The sequence below is a fragment of the Capronia epimyces genome, assembly GCF_000585565.1.
Source record: "Capronia epimyces CBS 606.96 chromosome Unknown aczIQ-supercont1.5, whole genome shotgun sequence".
In the NCBI taxonomy this organism is placed as follows: Eukaryota; Fungi; Ascomycota; class Eurotiomycetes; order Chaetothyriales; family Herpotrichiellaceae; genus Capronia; species Capronia epimyces.
This window is the reverse complement of record NW_006912908.1, coordinates 2,405,139-2,422,010: the sequence shown is the minus strand read 5'-3', so window position 1 is coordinate 2,422,010 and position 16,872 is coordinate 2,405,139. Positions and strand designations below refer to the sequence as shown.

The following is a 16,872-nucleotide window of genomic DNA, read 5'->3' as shown; positions in this document are numbered from 1 at the left end:
TGAAATAGCTTCGCCATATGGGCAGATGTCGACCAAGAGTCGAGAAAGCAATCAATACAAAAGAGTTGCGAATGTAGCCGCATACTGTGTGTTTTGATCATTTCCTGTTCTTCCCTCCCAGAGAGAAGTAATGAATGAGTGGAAAGCCGATTGCGCCAAAGGGTCATTAGAAAGAGTAGGGTTTGCGATAAACCAGTAATTCGTCGGCCAACCTCGAGGATGAAGTGGAGTGTTACTGCAATCAAAGCAGCTGACGATTCCAAAGACTCGCTGTTGTTATCCAACTGTCTGGTAGACAATCTGCCCCATCTCACATCATATCGCCAGATCGTCGCCCCGTTGCAACAAGTGGCAGCCTCTTAGATGACCTTGGGAGAGCGGCTATTGCTGTAGAGAGTGGAAGGTGAGCACTGTTCATAAGACTGCGGGTCAACTTGACGCAAGCACATCTGCTCTTACCTGATCTCGACAATGTCATCCATGTGGTTGCACATGGCCACAAACAGGTCGAAAAACAATTTGCCCCCATTCTCCATTTCCATCTGCATGGTTCCGCTCCTCTTAAAAGTCTTGCGACTTCGAATGATCAGAGCTAGGTAATGAGCGCGGAGGCGTGATTCTGTGTCGGGCGTGTGCTGATATGCGTACCGAGCAGACCGCAAGATCACGTCGACCTGGATTCCGGATTGAAGTCCTTGCTTCCGGAGAGACAATCGCTTCAACTCCTCCAGACCGTACTTCTCGGCAGCACAGTACACAACGGTATCCCTCAAGATATCACCGCTGACACCGGAGAGATACATTGTCGATGCGCTGTTTCCGCGACCACCGGTTTTCAGATCCTGTGCGTCCTCCAGATCCCAGGTATCTCGGCGCTTGTTGTGCATCAAACGGGGATAATAGTCGCCCTTGTAGAGAAACTCGAGGACGCAAGACAGGATTTCGGGTTCTTCATCAGGCAGTTCCATCCTCTTCGAACCGCTTTCCAGGAACTTGCCCTTCAGGGCGGCGGCAAAGTAGGGTGAATGACAGAGGACGTCCTCGTGCGCAGCGAACAAGCGCTGTTCACGACCCACCACAAGAGTGGCAATGGGACTCGTCAGTGTACTACGATGGTCAGTACAATCACATAGGAGTCGGACCGTGGCTGCTTACCTCGCCACCGACGAATCGCCGTCCACAGTGTCCTGCATCTTCCTCTTCACATGTTCGGGATATGTAGTTTTTGTGGTCTTCAACTTGACGACGCGACCATCCCTGGTGTTGAAAGATCGCTTGAACATCGCGTCGAAGGAGCGCATGGATTAGTTGTCAAAGTACACGATCGACGAACGAGCGAAGGAAGGAAGACCGAAAGAGCGGCTGAAGAACCTATGGGAGTAGTAGAGAGCGTGATAGGTTTGCGAGGAGAGTGACGCTTGATTCACGAGAGGTACTCATGTGATGTGGGAGCTGCGAAGTCCTCTGAATGACTTCCTCGCCTGCCAGCCTCATCAAAGAAGAAGCCAACAGCCGATTGGAAATCACACGAGAGAACTTGACGGTTCGGGTCTCTGCGAACAAAGATGGCCGAACGCGCGTTAGCTTTGCCTGCTCTGGTGCGTGAAGAAAGGAGAAGAAGAAGAAGAGGAAGAGATGAACGATTGCACGGAAGATATATCGTTGCGCAAGGCGGCTGGAGGGGCCTTGGCGAAGGCAGCCATGGCGACGAGGATGCGTGGTCGAATCAGAATGGATTTGGCTGTGCCTATCTCCAGGCACTCATGCTTTAGATTGCATTGCATTATTGGTTAATGAGTCGAGTAGTAGCCAGGGCAAGGAGGCGGAGTCAGGACAGACTGCAGACGAGTGCTAGTACGGAATACTGTCCTGTGCTATCGAGGGAGAAACATCTGTTGTCGAATGTCGAGTGTTGAACGTCATGCGAGCAACATCATTGTTGACACAGGTCAGCTGACCGCTATTAATATTGTCATCCGCATACTACTAGTTCGCACGCGTTGAGACGCGTGTTTAGCAGAATTAAGTACGTGCTCCGTAGTACTAATAGCCGCTTGCTTGCTCATGACTCTCTGCGCTGCCTCATCCAGTGTCGCAGAAAAGCTCTTCGTCTGATTGTACCCTCACATGATACTGCCGGTCCTCTATGCCCTAGGTGTCAAAGGCTCAATTGCGCTCAACCTCCAACCAGAGCGGATGCACCCTTCCAGTCAGGCGCCAGCAGTTACGCAGGCCTCTCAACCAGGGCAATCAAAACCGTAGCAGTCGTCGTAATCTGGATATTCCTGCCAAGTCGTCCGTTCTGATCCTTGCGTGCGGACGTCGGCGCCAGATGAATGAAGGGATATCCTAATAACGAGCGCGACTCGTCGATCTAGAAATAAGTGCGCCTCCTCGAAGTCCACCCATTGGCCTGCACATTCTCCTTCTCATTTGTGCCCATGTGGTGGTCTTGGGCGATCTTGCGCTCTTTGTCCTTTCGTGACTGAATGCGTTCGACAATGTCGGGGGTCGGATTCGGAATGGACTCAGGAGTTGGTTTGGCGGTGCCATTCATCAGTGCCTCATACCTCTCACGGCAAGCCTTGTGCGAGAAGTTGAGAACGGGCTGTATCCCAACATGGTCAGCAACAATGCCATCAACCGTGAGACCGGGAACTAACCTTGACGGTTTTCATTCTGTCGGCCACGATGCGCCACTTTCTTGCTTCTGCATCTTCGATCGCCTTCTTGGTCTCCTTGTCCGCCTTGAGAACCGCTTGAACTAAAACATCGTCCTATGATTGTCAGTTGTTACTCTTTGTGCCACCGGTCACCGCTACCTACATCGCCGTCGTGCCAGTCAGTCAGGTCTGCATCCAGCAATTCGTCCTGTCTCTTCTGCAATGCCATTTTCAGACGTCTCCAGCGAGTTCCAATTGTCTTTGGATTGTACGCTGTACGACCTTGATCGATGAGGGCCTGTGCGATATCTCGTTCCAAGAAGTGAGCCTCCTTCATGCGAACGATTATCTCATCGTCAGAATCCAGATCAGCTGTGACCTTCTTTGCAACAGCTGGACGGCCTCCAGGCATCTTCAAGTGCTTGACATCTGCAGCCTCAGCAAGTTTGGCAGCGGGTTTAGACTTGCGACGAGGTTTGGGTTTGGTCGTGTTCTATCAGTCTAGTTAACATTGAAGGCTCGACGAACCCAGCCTCTGAAGATTCACTTACCTCCAGGAATAAGTCATTGTCTGCGTCAGACTCGACATCCGCCGCCGCATCACTGTCATCATCTTCCCATGCCTGATCTCCTCCTTCACCTGGCGATTTTGGGCCCCCAACAGGTAGGCCAATCTCTATATACATCAGAGTTTGGTTGGCTGCGGTCGCATGACCAACACAGCTTTGGGTTGGCTTACCTTCTGGAAAGTACCTAGGGTCGAGTTGTTGATGTGCAAAATAGGGAAGGGGAACGTCGCTCTGGTGGTGAACAGCTGACGGAGCACCAGTCTTACGCTGATAGAATCGTTCTGATCCTATCTCCTGCGACGGCAAGACCAGGCAGTCAGCATGAAGAGCCATGTCTAGTTTGAACCTTTATCTAGGAGCTTTGTCTGAACAGATCTTGGTGAAAAATGACATTCAACTCAGAAGTAAACGCGATGAGTTTTGGATAAACCCGGAGATTATGTTGTGAGAGAAAGGCGAGTGATGAATAGGAAGACGCGTAAACATGCGCGAGGGCGGTGAAGTCTAGTGAAGACACTTGCACAACGCTCACTGCGTTATGGTCACTGGGTACCAGAGAGCGTAAGGTAGTTGTTTCACGACAAACCTCATTTGCCCTTGAACGGTCATCATCGCTAAACTCAGCGACGACGATGCCTTCCAAATCCTCTTCTACTAGAATGACTTGGTTAACAGTGGCTGCAGGATGGTTGGCATTGAAGGAACATTTCTACGGGCTATGCATATTCTCGTCCCCAGCTATTCTCCAGTGTGGGTGTCATATGCTAACAACTGCCTCTGGTCATTCGTCCTTTCAGGCTGGTTCCTTCTATCACGAGAGACGTAACGGATATAGAGTGCAGGGGTGTGTTGGCGTGCCTCAACATTATGACGTTGTGTGGCGCAGCAGTCACTTCCCTCCGCAAGACCAACACCTGGTTCTACAGTCGTATCTTGGACACTATCTCATCCATATTGTTAAGACGATACTGTTCTTGACTCTTACATTCAATCATCCTTTCTACGACGCAAAAGCCATAGCCGGGCCCTACTGTAGAACGACTACAACTAACTCCCTGTCAGATTGCCGCCATGGCCATGCAATACATCAATTACATCAAGGCAAAGGCGCACATAGCCACATCACGCAAGGCTGACATTCCAGTCCTTTCTGAAGAAGATGAACAATTCCTCAATCGCATCACGTCTCAGGAGAATCCACCTCCGCTCCCAGCGCGGACTTACCTGGAGGCGCAAGTCAATGACGCCCAGATTGCGCTCATGGACGGCGCCCAGAATATCCCGCTACCTCAGACGCCCGATGAACTCACGGAAGCGTCCACAGTAGTCCTGGACCACGACAAGTCAGAGGCGAAAGGGAGCAGATCTAAATCAAACACCACCTGGAGCTGGCTGAGACGGGACAGTCGAGAGGCAACGCAGCAGAAGCATGAGGCTACTGCGGCGGGACTGGATAGCATTGCTCAAAGCCTTAAGAAAGCCGATGCGGATGACAGCGATGATGTGAAAGAGCTCAAGCGGGAGGAAGAAGACATGACTATTGTGCTTGAGCGACTGAATCTGGCTGCTGTCAATAACAGGGTTTTCTCAATCGGTGAGGAAACCCAAGACCTCCTGCAGCAGTTCAATCAGGTTTTCAAAGATTTGGTCCAAGGCGGGCCGACGGCATATGATGATCTCGAGTCACTCTTAACAAACGGGGACAGACAACTACAGAAGACCTTCAACTCGCTGCCGAGCTTCCTACAGAAACTGATTGAGAAGTTGCCCGAAACCATGACCAAAGGATTCGCTCCTGAAATCATGGCTGCGGCGGCAGAGAGAGCGCAGAAAAGTGGCGTAAACATGGAGACTGCGGGAAAGGCGGCCGCAGCAGCCTCCAAGTTGGGAATCAAGACGCCTTCATTGAAGGAGCTGACGGGAAAGCCTGCAGCCATCGCCGGCCTGCTAAGATCTATCATCAACTACTTGCGAGCCCGCTTTCCAGCCTTTATGGGAGCAAATGTGTTATGGTCCCTCGCTCTTTTCGGTGAGTTCTACCCTCTATGACTCATTCTTTTGAGATATGACTGATGTATTTCTTAGTACTGCTGTTCGTCTTCTGGTACTGTCACAAACGTGGCAGAGAAGTTAGACTGGAAAAAGAGCGACAGCTTACCGAAGAGGAAGTGGGCCAGCTCGATGCGGAATACAAGGCTCAGCATCTTCAGGAAGTTCCCACAACCACGGCAGAAAAGGGAGCATCGATGGAAGAGGTGAAAGCTGGGATTGATGAAGCCGATGCCATCAAGGGGGCCGCAGCGGGAAAATCAGCGGACCCGGTCATTGTTCCGCCAACTACGGTCCCTTGAGCAGCTGCATCGATCTCGATCGGATCTTGAAACTGTACGAAAGAACGAGGGATGAGCGATGAGAAACGACTGGCTAACCCGAATCAGAGAGGAACAGCGCAGGAGTGTGGGGTTGTCTACTTTGTATCGCCGTGCTCTTTTTTCCCTACAGGCAGCTTACAGTGCCCTTTTTTTCGTTATCTTGATTGAGCGTATGAATGCCGGCGACCTGTTCGACCCATTGATGAACCAAACTTGTATGCCTCTTTTTTCTTCGAGCTGCTCCCTTTCGGGTTGTATCAATGACAATTCAAAGCCAGACAGATGGGGAGGTGACTACGGAGTCACTAAGATGACATTCAAGCGGCTAGTAGTAATAATGGCCTTGGGCTGACGTAGCAACATTGATGCCGCAACGAAAGGATCCACGAGGGGCTCGGTTTGAGATTGACTCAGATTTGGCGGGCGGCCTCTCTGATTGGCGGGCCATCTGCAAGGCACGTGAGGGGTTCCGCTTCAAGGAATTTTTTTTCGGTCTCGGTCTGGCAGCATGATGGAGGGAGAACAGCGGCAATGTGACCAGAATGAGTCAATTGTCGACAATGAGTCGTGGCCGCAGTCGAGTTGTGAGTCGCTGTGTGCTAGTGCACCAGTAACAAGGGCATACGTAGCTAATATAGGGCGAGAATTGTACGGTGTACTCTGTAGAAGGGTCTGATGAGAAAGGCGGTGTAAAGTGGGGAGGCGTCATTGCAGGCAGACCACTCACTAGACTGCAGGACGGAGACTGCAGCTGCAGCAGTAATAATTCACCTGTATCACGGCCTTTTTCTGCTCTCCTCTCTCTTTTCTCTTCCTCCTACAACCAACCCATCCACCATCTTAACGCAGTGCAATAACCCAGGCTTAGAGCTCCAATACACACACCTGTATACATATCGTTCGAGGATCTCATTTGCTCATGGCCTTCGCTGCATTCTAGACGGCTCGAGAGGCTCCCTTTCGGGGCCTCTCGACCTCTTCTCTCTTGCAGCCCAAGCAATTCCTCGATTCGATATCTACTCTTTCGAGGCTCTACCGCATAGGAGCTCCTCACTACCCGCCTCGGAATTGCACTTTTCAAAACCCTAACAAGCACCTATTCGTCCTCAGCGACTGAAGGTGCCGTGGACGACTTCCCCCTCTCTAGGCTGACCATCCGCCCGCTCTTTCACTCCTCCTTCCCACGACATACCTCTACCAGCCGCCCATCTACTATTCGATAAATTACTTCAGCCTTGTATCTTATTACATTACCATGTCACGACTTTACACTCGCACTTCTCGTGGACGCCAGCCTATGCTGGGCTCCGCGCCAAAATTCTCAAAGTCGAAAGAACACCCGAATGATACATACCAGTTGCCCAATGGCAAGAAAAACAAACCATTCCGTAAACAGCGCCCAGCTACCAGCAAAGTTATTGCCAGCCGCAGAAGAGCCGACAGCACCTCGGAGGAGGAGAGCTCGTCCTCGTTTGGGTCGGACACCGCAGATGATGCCTCGGGAGAAGACAGCGATGACGACTCGGATGATGAAGATGAACTGCCAGCAGTTGCAGCCCCGTCTCGTTCTCAAACCTTGAACGGGGCGGGGCGCAATATCCGGTCGGCTTCTAGGGGTGGTTTCTCGATTGCTGGCAGTACGGACAGTATGTTTGGTGACTACGAACATTTGTACGAGGACGAGGGTGATAACCCCAACATCTCTCCAGAAGAGAACAGGAAACTTTTCGAGAGCCAGATCTTTGCAGAGCTGGATGATGACAATGATGAGGTGTACCAGGCGGTGGACGATATCAGCGACTCCGAGGACGAGTTGGATGATAGTCGCATTGAGGAACAAGAACTTCTGGCCATGCTTTCGGAAGAAGACAACAGCGATGCGGACTTCTTGCTCAACCAGATTGACGGACTCTCTGCCTATGGCTTCGGTGACGACAGTGATGCTACCATCTACCGTTTTCCCTCCTCTCAGGGTAGCGACAGCGGGACTGAAGCTGCTCCTTCAAGACGTGTTCATTTTGCGGTAGAGAGTGATCGCTCGGTCTTCTTACCCTTGTCAGAATCTCCTACTATGACCCGACCATTGCTTCCCTCGGCGCTTCCCGAGCTCGGATTCTCTACTCCTACTTCCGACAAACGTTCCCGGGGGCTGGTCGAGGATCTCGATGATTGTAGGTCGTGTCTTAATCTACCCATATCCCTGGAGACTAACACGTTGCAGCTGATCTGACCGACGATTGTCTGCCTGAAGAGGCTCTACAAAGTACACCGACTACCACCCAGGTACCGAGAGAATCGTCACCGTCGGTCACCCCGCCAGTCAAGAAGTCCCCTCGTCGCCGAGGTCCACGTCGTGGTATCTTCATTGATGAAGGAACGAAGACATCTGGAATTCTGGACCCTTCTGGCAAGATTATTCTCATGACAAATCCTCATTTGCTTGGGGAAGAATTTGCTCGTCGTTATGGAGCATCTCAGACCTCTAGTCCTGACGTAGGCTTTGCTGAACTCATCGACGAGAGCGACACTGGCGAACGTGAGGCCGGCGACCTCATTGGCCCCCAAAACGCAGATATCATGCTGGCCAGTCTCAATTCTGCCATCAGTGATCCTTCAAACCTTGGCCAGGCCATTGGTCCCTTGGAAGCCTTTTATCCTTCCAGCAATCTTTTGTTTGGGGACTTCGCGATTGACCCAGACGAGTTGGAAGAAAATTTTCAACCAGATGAAGATATTGGCGAGGACGTCATCAACCTCACCGACGTGATCAAGTTTGATGAGGACACGGACGACAGTGAGGCCCCGACCTCGCCGCTCTATATGCCGCCCAGCCGCGAACTTTCGGGCCTGGGCAATGTGAACAACGAATTTGCTTATCTCAACAACAACAATGTGACGGCCTTCCGGCGTAACGCAGACCCAGCGTTTGCCGCCCTTAACAACACGCCCTCGTTCCGGGAGATGGACCTCTTCAGCTCACCGTTTGCAACCCCTGCACCTCGACGCAAGCGGAAAGCTCATGCATCTCCGTATACTTCATCCCACTACAAAGGTGTAACGCCGGTGCAGCGCATGCGGGCTCCCAATCATCCGGAAACCCCTGAGGCATCAACGCCTGCGAAGAGGCGCAGGATCATGACTTGATGAGAGACGACGACATGAGACATGGTCGCTACGTCATACGGTAGGCCACCAGCTCCAGGTGAGCCTTGTACGCATTATGGGCCAAACAACCGGCGTTGACTCGAAGATCCGGTTGTCCGCTTTTTACTCTTTATGTCGGAGGTGGCTGCAAATGGCGGCGTGTTTTCTAACGTGATCTTGCTGGATTCAAATGTTTTGCAAGAAAAGGAAGATGCTTGTGACAAAGTAGAAAAGGTGGGTGTGTTTAGCGGAAGGAAAGTCATTCAATCGTTTTATCGTTTTTGTCGCGCATTTAGAGAGGGCGGCTTCACTTTGTTTCCGGGATTTACATTTACAATGAGTTCTCGTAGGACTTAGGTAGATGACCCCATCAATGCATCATTTCAAACGAGACACATTCAATGCTTGGATGGGGACCGTTGTCTGGCACATAGCTGAGTGGATGGTTGCTTGACATGAGGCCAGGTCAGTAAGCACGTGAGCGACACCACATGACGTCGGCCTTAGGCTCAGCTAAAGACTGCGCGAGACCGGTGCCGTCTGCGGCTTATTAAACACTGGCGTGAGTACGTACCTAATTAATTACCTAGGTAGGTAGCGAGGTTGACCGCGGGGACTGCGGCCCTCCTCCAGCATGTGTTTTTTTGTCTTGGTTACATATGTCCATGTCCTCAGTTGCAGTTTCTCTTTCCACCGTGTGAGCCCTACCGATTACCGATTATCGTGAAGGGTGAAGGATGCGAGCCACGCCATTGCCGACCATTGCATCCATCCGCAAGATGCGCAATCATTGAAGCCGTGATTCCCGCAACTGCACCTACACCTGCGTGCTGTCGAGGATCTGTCAGGCCTGGTTTCTGACGGGCACCCAACGGCATACTGTCCATTCTCTCGCTCGAGACGATGGCATGGTATTCGATTCTTCCGTCACATTTGACAACATACGAAACGTGGATTATTCGAGCCTTTGTAAGTTTCCTTTCCTCCTGATCTGTCACCCACTCCTCCAACCTTTTCACATGCTTTCTGCCGCCACTCCTATCTACATGTGGTCGGATCTCCTACGACCTGTGGCTTACAGTGGGCCCTTTCCCGCACATTCTGCAGCTCGTCCTCGCGATCATCAACATCGCACCCTGGATCATAGCGATCCTCTATGACCTCCTATACTACGTCGGCCGAATAGTCTGGCACGAAGTGCCCATTTGGGGCGGACGAGCCAGAGGAGAAAGGAGACCGCGGGCTCCCAGCTTGCGAGACAGGAATCGAAGTCTGAGTTTGGCCGGTATGGTTACTGGCACTGGATCGCCGGCTGATGCTCCCCGCCAGAGCAGGGACGAGCGAGACGCCAGGTCACAGATGCGTGCCGCCAATGCCGGGACCTCAGGCCCCCGTCACAGGCAAACGCTGAGCAGTCGCAGCATTGAGGAGGAAAAAGAGGAGGACGATACATGACTGCTTGACATTGGTGGACAAATGTCATCCATAATAGGTGCAGAAACTGCGGTGGCCTGTTCAGCCTTAGGCCCCGTGGCAATGACACCGGACGTGGTTCAACGTTGAAGTTTCATAAAACAGTGTCTATGCCTGTCATACATGCTTTCTACTTGTACTGACAAGGCGCCGGCTTCATGACACGCAAGCCGCCGAGCTGGGTTGCCGAAAAGCCAGGCCATCAAACTACAAGAACACTGCACGGCGCAGAGCTAACGCTGTGCTCTGGTTCGTTTGCTTTGGATTTCTCGATCCGGTCACTGTCCGCTACTTGCAGCCGGAGCGAGAACAACCAATAGCCCCGCGGACACGACTCGAGTAGATTGCCACTCTGCAGGGGAATTCTTTCGTGTGGCTGTGGCACCATGGCCTACGGCAGGGAAGGTCCAGCATTGGAAGGGAAAACAACGGGAATCCGAGTCAGTCACTCGGTCAGCCGGAGGAACAAGATACGAGGAGCGAGACCGGTCGGCCACAACCGCCCACCATTCCATCACTGTGTATGTGTGTGCCCGATAGAATAGGCTTCACTGAAGGTCCATAAGTTGAGCCTATGAGATCGGGACTGTCAAACGTAGGAGCATTCCCCAGTCTCATCTCTATCATTGATCTGTATAGCCAGGGCTCCCCCAAGGCCCAATTGATAGAGGACAAGGTACTCTTCATCTCTTTTTGTGACGGACCCGTGAATGTGGTTGGATCGGGTCTATCTGGCTCGGATCCTGTATCGAAAGACAAAGCCAACGAACTTATTCAGTAGCTCCTCGGAAATTGCACGGTAATCAAATGGAAATGCTGCATTGACTATGCTCCTCCGCATCTTCAGTGGCCCAAATCCCTCTTTCCAAACGAGGGCGGCGTTCACCCGTTCCCAAGTCCAAGAATCCGATCACGGGCCGCATCTTCACCATCCTTCGCCGGAATATCTGCCTTCAAACGCGGCCTCAACATCTGCCCCTTCTTCGTCCTCGTCTTCTCCATCATCATCACTGTCCTCATCATCTTCGTTTTCATCGTCGTCATTTTCGTCGTAATACTCCTCGTTCTCAGGTTCCCGGGGGCGAGAAAGACTGATGGATTCGTCGTCATTGCCTCGAGGCGTTGTACCGGGGACTGTCCCGATGCCTTCGTCGTGCCCAGCTCCATCTGATTGTTCTGGGGCTGTTTCATGCAACGTCGAGCTTGGAACGGGAGCTGTACTTGACGACAACACTGAGGGTAGCTCTTGGGTCTGTGTCGATTCAGGAGTTACAAGTTGATGCTGCTCCGGGGCTGCCTCGGACCCGTGCCGGACATCAGGACTGTCTCCAGCCGACTGTCCTCTCGCTGCACCAGTGTCAGGAAGGGCTGTTGTCGGACTCCGGCTTCTCGACATGGACCTATCGCCCTGAGCATCATCTGCGTCCTTTTCTCGACTCGTACGCTCAACTTTGCGTTTCCTCTCACGTCTCTCGGCCGCGACAGAGGCCTTACTTCGCAGCCGCGTTCCATCTCGTCCGCCATTGCCGCGGAAGATGCCCACCCCGATACCTGCGTCTTCTGCGTTGGAAGCGACAGTGCTGGCTACACTGCCTTCCCTGGCTCCTTGCTCCAGACCTGGGGCCATGCTCGCGACACTCTGGCTGCGGCTGCGGCTCCCATCCGATGGGCTATCACCACCAGTCAGGCCGTAGATCGAGTCAAGGACGTCGTAATTCACACGCCTCGAATACACGCCACGGGTCTTGAACATTTTGCGTACCGACTCCGCCGCACTTCTTTCTCGTTCTGCAGCGGTCGATTCAGCGCCGGCCTCGACTCCTTCGCCAGCCCTGTCGCGCTCTCCGTCACGCTCATTCAAATAGCTTACATCGCCTCTCCGTCCTGGCTTTTTCGTCCCATCCTTTCTCTTTCCCCTTGCTTGGGCTTGCTTCAGCGCCTCTTTGGCTGGATCAAGGCCCTGTGCTCGCATTTCCGCTTCTCTAAGCTCGCGCTTGATCCGCTTCACGTGATCCTGGCGCAACCAGTCCGCGTTCATACTGACCCAGACTCGCTCTTTAATACGGGATTCCTCTTCACTGAGCAGACAACTCGAGACGTCTTCATCCGAGTCGAATTCATCCGGGCGAATGGTGGGTGATAGCGAGACATAGCCAAGGTTCCCATCGCTCGTGTCGACGGCTGGACCGGGGGTTTTGTTTTTGCCAGGCGGAGTCATAGGGATGATGGCGGCGAGGTCGTCGTCTCTTGATAATTCTGGCTCTGAAATAAGAGCGGATGTGCTCGACCGATCATGTTGTTGGCCTGTGACAATGTTTGGATTGTCTCTCAGTGCCTCAAGGACATCATGTTCGATTTCTGTTTCGATGGCGAGTTCAGCTGCAGACACAGGAGGCGCCTTCCAGTTTCGAGCTTCTGGGGCTCGCCTACCCTCCTGCGAAAGGTCTGAGGACTCCTCGTCGGCAGGCGAATGAGGTTCCTCCGAGCTATCGAGAGTAGAAGAGGCGTCGAGTGGTGTTTTTCTTACAGGAATTTCTGGGATTTTGTAGCCGTCGGCATCAAGTCGAACGCGTTTGGCCGAAGGTTGGTCGTTGTCCGCTTCTTCAGGACCGGCCGGTTCAGGTGCGCTGGTATCTCCCTCTATCTCAGCAGCAGTTTCCGGCAGGGGGTGCTTTCTCGGTCGACCTCTCTTCTTCTTTCCCTTGGGATTATGTGCTCGTTGGTATGAAGGTGGGTCTGCGGGAGTCAGAGCGTCGAGGATGTCGTTATCCCTGAATTGCTTGATCGAGAGTTGACTGCTGGCAGTATCGTGGAATTCTTCAAGGCGTTTGTTGATGGTGATCTCGGTGACTTTGGCCGTCAAAACTACCTCCCTAGTCGTGCGACGGTAATTGTTCATCCGGGCTGCAAGAATGACTGCTGCGCCACAAACGCCTGAGGGCCGCCGTCCAGTCGACATCCAGTCTCGTTTCATTCGTTGAACAATCCTGATTGCATCCATCTTGATCTTATCCCGATGTTCTCTGTCAAATTCGAGTTCATCAACGAACCGACTGACCAAAACTTCTGGTCCCATTGCCAAAAGATCCGCGCTAACATCGCCCTGAATACTTCCATCAGGCTGCATGTAGAGTCTGCGGATCAAGTCCGAGTACATTTTTCCCAGGGCAAAGACATCAATATTCAACTTCTCCGCAAAGTCGATTAACATGAGACTGTACATGGGCCGGCGTTCATTCCGGATTTGCTCGTGTTTGCGCCTACATGCCAAATACAGGCAGACCACAGCAACGCTATCGATGGTTCTGCCCTGGACAAAGGAGTTGCCCCAAGCCAGCTTAAAGATCTGCATACCGGCCTCTACCTCGGCGAGTCTAACACCAAGAAGAGACTGGTATGACAGCATGATAGTTCGAGCATGTGCTTCGGATCGATCGCGGTTGATAGTGGGCTCGCGGCCAGCATTTCCCAAGGCACCTCCAGCGGCGTAGGTTCGCTGATGAGTCTGAGACTCGCCGACATGGACACCCAACGCGGTAATACGGCCGGACTCTGTCTCACCGAATCCTTGTTCGGAGACGAGGCCTGATTCCTCCTGAGCGACAGCACCGCAAGTGTCGCAGATGAGGCCTTGTTCGCTTTCGACGATGTGGGGGCTTGGACAGGTAGGATTGGAACATTTCATGGTCTTTGCACCGGGCTTTCGGGTCAAGACTGGTGTGGATGCTCGCATAAACGTAGGTGTGGTCGCGCGTAAAGAGCTGGGCGCTGGGCTTCCTAGACCCTCGATACGGCCCCGGTAGGCGGGCCTCCGGTGTTGGCCAGCACGAGGCCTGGGTGGAGGCGCTTTTGGAGGCATGTTAAAAGTTGTTTCGAAGCCTAAGAATCCGCTTCTCAGGGATGTGTGTGATGGGAGCTCAGCAGGAGGGTTGCATAGACTTCGTGTGCTGCCTGGACTGCATCTTCCACCACGTAGCCGAACCAGGCAGTGACTGGCTTGTACTGGGATGAGGCGGTGCAATGGTGGATTTGGGGACTATGAGTCAGCCGGCAGACAGAGAATGGTGAGAGGGTGGTGATTGTGAATATCGACGGCTAGGACCAGCTCGAGAGGGCGCACAGTCAGACTTGACAGCAGGATGGCTTTCCGATGCTTGTTGGGAAGTTTATGAGACGGCCCAAAAGAGTTGACGATGTGAGAGATGATTGGAGGGAGAGGTGAAGAAGACCAGAGACTCGCGGTGAGGCTGGAGGGTTGAGGTGCTGAAATTTGTCGCGAAAAAGTGCCACAGAATTTGCACTTCTTTTCTCGGTCACCGGCAGCAGGCGGGAAGGAGCATGGGGCGCAGTTGCCGCAGGTTGTGGCCTGGTCAATAATAATAAATAACCACGGCTAAGGCTCCTACTAATTCACTATTATTGAGGCCTCAGTCTGGCCCGTTCTCGGCGCCAAGCCCCACGAACGACCAGAGGGAAGTTGGTCAGTTGAAGCCAAAAAGTCGGTCAACAAGATCACAGTGGGCAAGAGACTGCATTTCCTTGAATCCCTCCCAGCAGTAGTCTCGGATGCGTTTCTACTGAATTGTCACCGATTTCGAACACTTATCCTGGGCGATAGAGGCCAGGGGTGCGTCACGTGATACAGTTTTTCAGTTACTGCCGAGTACACTCTCTCCAACCGCTGCTGCCCCTCTGCTCCTCTGCTCCCCCGCACAAGGCTGCCTCGGCTCAAGTTCAGCCTCGTCATGCCTCCCCGCACCAGCAATACAAGTACAAGAACTATCTGGCAATGCTTTAGCACTCCCTCTCTTGCAATCAAAAGAGAGGTTTCTCAGGAGGGGATATTCTGCACAGCATGTCAATCTCCGCTCTGGACTCCCGGGTATTCCGGAACCTTTTTGGTACGCAAGAGATCCGAGCTGTCTTCTCGGATGCCGCCTATGTTCGTCGAATGATCAAAGTGGAGGCCGCGTTAGCTCGGGCACAGTCGGCTGTAGGGGTGATTCCAACTGAAGCTGGCGAAGCCATCACCACATCTTTGACGTCAGCGGAAATGGAGTAAGTGAAGGGCCGGAGCATGATTACAGACAACCGCTCAGACTTAATCCAGCTTCGACCGGCTGGCCCGGGAGAGCGAGATTGTAGGCTATCCAGTGCTCCCACTTGTCCGCCAGCTGGTCGAGCAAGTGCCGGCGGAGATGGCCAAGTACATTCACTGGGGTGCTACGACACAGGATATCCAGGACAATGCCGCCATGCTTCAGATGCGCGACGGTTTGCAGATCGTCCAGCGGCAACTCAGCGAGTTGTGCCTCACGCTCCGCTCTCTGGCAGAGAAATACCGCGATACGCCCATGGCAGGACGCACCCATCTACAGCATGCTTTGCCCTGCACGTTCGGTTACAAGTGCGCCGTCTACTTGTCTAGTATTCTCAGACATTCAGAGCGTCTCCAGGAGATTCATAAACGCTGCATGCTAGTCCAATTTGGGGGGGCAGCTGGCACGCTGGCCTCTCTAGGCTCGGACGGCAAGGGCCTGTTGGTGAGAGAGCAGCTTGCACGGGAGTTGGGGCTCGCGAACCCAAGCATCACCTGGCATGTTGCTCGCGACAACATCGCGGAAATTGTCAATTTCCTTGCATTGGTGGGTGGCTCGTTGGGCAAGATTGCCTACGACCTGATCCTCATGTCGTCGACCGAGTTGAGTGAAGTGTCTGAACCGTTCGTCCCACACCGAGGTGCCTCCTCGACGATGCCCCAGAAGCGCAACCCTATTTCCAGTGAAGTTATCTTGGCGGCCTCAAAGTTGCTCCGCGCAAATGCAAGTCTCGTCTTGGACGCCATGGTGGCCGATTTTGAGAGAGCCTCTGGTCCCTGGCATTTGGAATGGGTGGCTGTGCCCGAAGCCTTCGTACTAGCTGTGGGAGCCTTGCATCAGACGAACTTTGCTATGAGTGGCCTTGTTGTCAGTACAGACTCCATGATGCGCAACCTTTGTTCCACAAGAGGCCTTATTGTGGGGGAAGCCGTCATGATGGGCCTGGCCCCTTTCCTAGGTCGTCAACAGGCCCATGACCTTGTCTATGAGGCATGTAAGGAGTCGATAGAGACGGATCGAGCTCTTTTTGATGTTCTGAGCAGACGGCGTGATGTGACAGAGCATGTTGCCAAGGACAGGTTGAAAGAGCTCTGCAGCCCGGTCAATTATCTTGGTGCCAGCCAAGTCATGGTCGACGACGTCCTGAGATTCGGTCCGTTACGATAAAAACACGTTCGGTTCGCATTTAAGGAAGTGGTTTGGATTTGTACGGAGTACTAGTCCTTCGAATGATGCTGGCGGAGCATTGACGAGCCCGTAGCCTATTGGATCTCCATCATGCTGCGTGAGGACATCAACTAGCAATTCTATGTTTGGAGTACGCATTCAGTTTGGCATCGATTCTGTGTGATTTATAGAATTCCCGTAGCCCTGGGCAGGTGGTGTGGTTAGACCTTAAAGCAGCGGCAGTTTGGCTCTATGGCAGTTGGAGTCCACGGCACCAACACGGCACCTTCAGCGAGTGTGTCAACCAGCCTGGAACGCAGACCACATCGATTACGGGAGCGTTTCCCCCAGTCGCATTGAACTCTGTCTCTACTCATTGTACGGT

The 16,872-nt window shown here is 52.9% G+C and overlaps 7 protein-coding genes across 7 annotated transcripts; 4 read left to right on the top strand and 3 right to left on the bottom strand.

The window, feature by feature from the left end:
- Positions 1–455: 455 nt before the first annotated feature.
- A1O3_06829 (uncharacterized protein) lies at positions 456–1,283 on the bottom strand (the record flags this gene model as incomplete). Its single annotated transcript, XM_007736945.1, has 2 exons — positions 456–1,107; positions 1,156–1,283. 2 exons carry the CDS (start codon positions 1,281–1,283, stop codon positions 456–458), a joined length of 780 nt encoding a protein of 259 aa, XP_007735135.1.
- A 1,091-nt stretch (positions 1,284–2,374) lies between these two features.
- A1O3_06828 (uncharacterized protein) lies at positions 2,375–3,565 on the bottom strand (the record flags this gene model as incomplete). Its single annotated transcript, XM_007736944.1, has 5 exons — positions 2,375–2,608; positions 2,664–2,777; positions 2,827–3,156; positions 3,215–3,339; positions 3,403–3,565. 5 exons carry the CDS (start codon positions 3,563–3,565, stop codon positions 2,375–2,377), a joined length of 966 nt encoding a protein of 321 aa, XP_007735134.1.
- A 738-nt stretch (positions 3,566–4,303) lies between these two features.
- A1O3_06827 (uncharacterized protein) lies at positions 4,304–5,583 on the top strand (the record flags this gene model as incomplete). Its single annotated transcript, XM_007736943.1, has 2 exons — positions 4,304–5,261; positions 5,318–5,583. The coding sequence occupies 2 exons, from the start codon at positions 4,304–4,306 to the stop codon at positions 5,581–5,583; spliced, it is 1,224 nt and encodes a 407-aa protein (XP_007735133.1).
- A 1,276-nt stretch (positions 5,584–6,859) lies between these two features.
- On the top strand, positions 6,860–8,748 carry A1O3_06826 (uncharacterized protein; the record flags this gene model as incomplete). Its single annotated transcript, XM_007736942.1, has 2 exons — positions 6,860–7,775; positions 7,826–8,748. 2 exons carry the CDS (start codon positions 6,860–6,862, stop codon positions 8,746–8,748), a joined length of 1,839 nt encoding a protein of 612 aa, XP_007735132.1.
- Positions 8,749–9,651: 903 nt separating this feature from the next.
- Positions 9,652–10,203, top strand: A1O3_06825 (uncharacterized protein; the record flags this gene model as incomplete). Its single annotated transcript, XM_007736941.1, has 2 exons — positions 9,652–9,717; positions 9,856–10,203. The coding sequence occupies 2 exons, from the start codon at positions 9,652–9,654 to the stop codon at positions 10,201–10,203; spliced, it is 414 nt and encodes a 137-aa protein (XP_007735131.1).
- A 943-nt stretch (positions 10,204–11,146) lies between these two features.
- Positions 11,147–14,080, bottom strand: A1O3_06824 (uncharacterized protein; the record flags this gene model as incomplete). Its single annotated transcript, XM_007736940.1, has 1 exon — positions 11,147–14,080. The coding sequence occupies one exon, from the start codon at positions 14,078–14,080 to the stop codon at positions 11,147–11,149; it is 2,934 nt and encodes a 977-aa protein (XP_007735130.1).
- A 996-nt stretch (positions 14,081–15,076) lies between these two features.
- A1O3_06823 (3-carboxy-cis,cis-muconate cycloisomerase) lies at positions 15,077–16,487 on the top strand (the record flags this gene model as incomplete). The annotated part of the gene is made up of 2 exons (XM_007736939.1): positions 15,077–15,279; positions 15,332–16,487. 2 exons carry the CDS (start codon positions 15,077–15,079, stop codon positions 16,485–16,487), a joined length of 1,359 nt encoding a protein of 452 aa, XP_007735129.1.
- Positions 16,488–16,872: the final 385 nt, after the last annotated feature.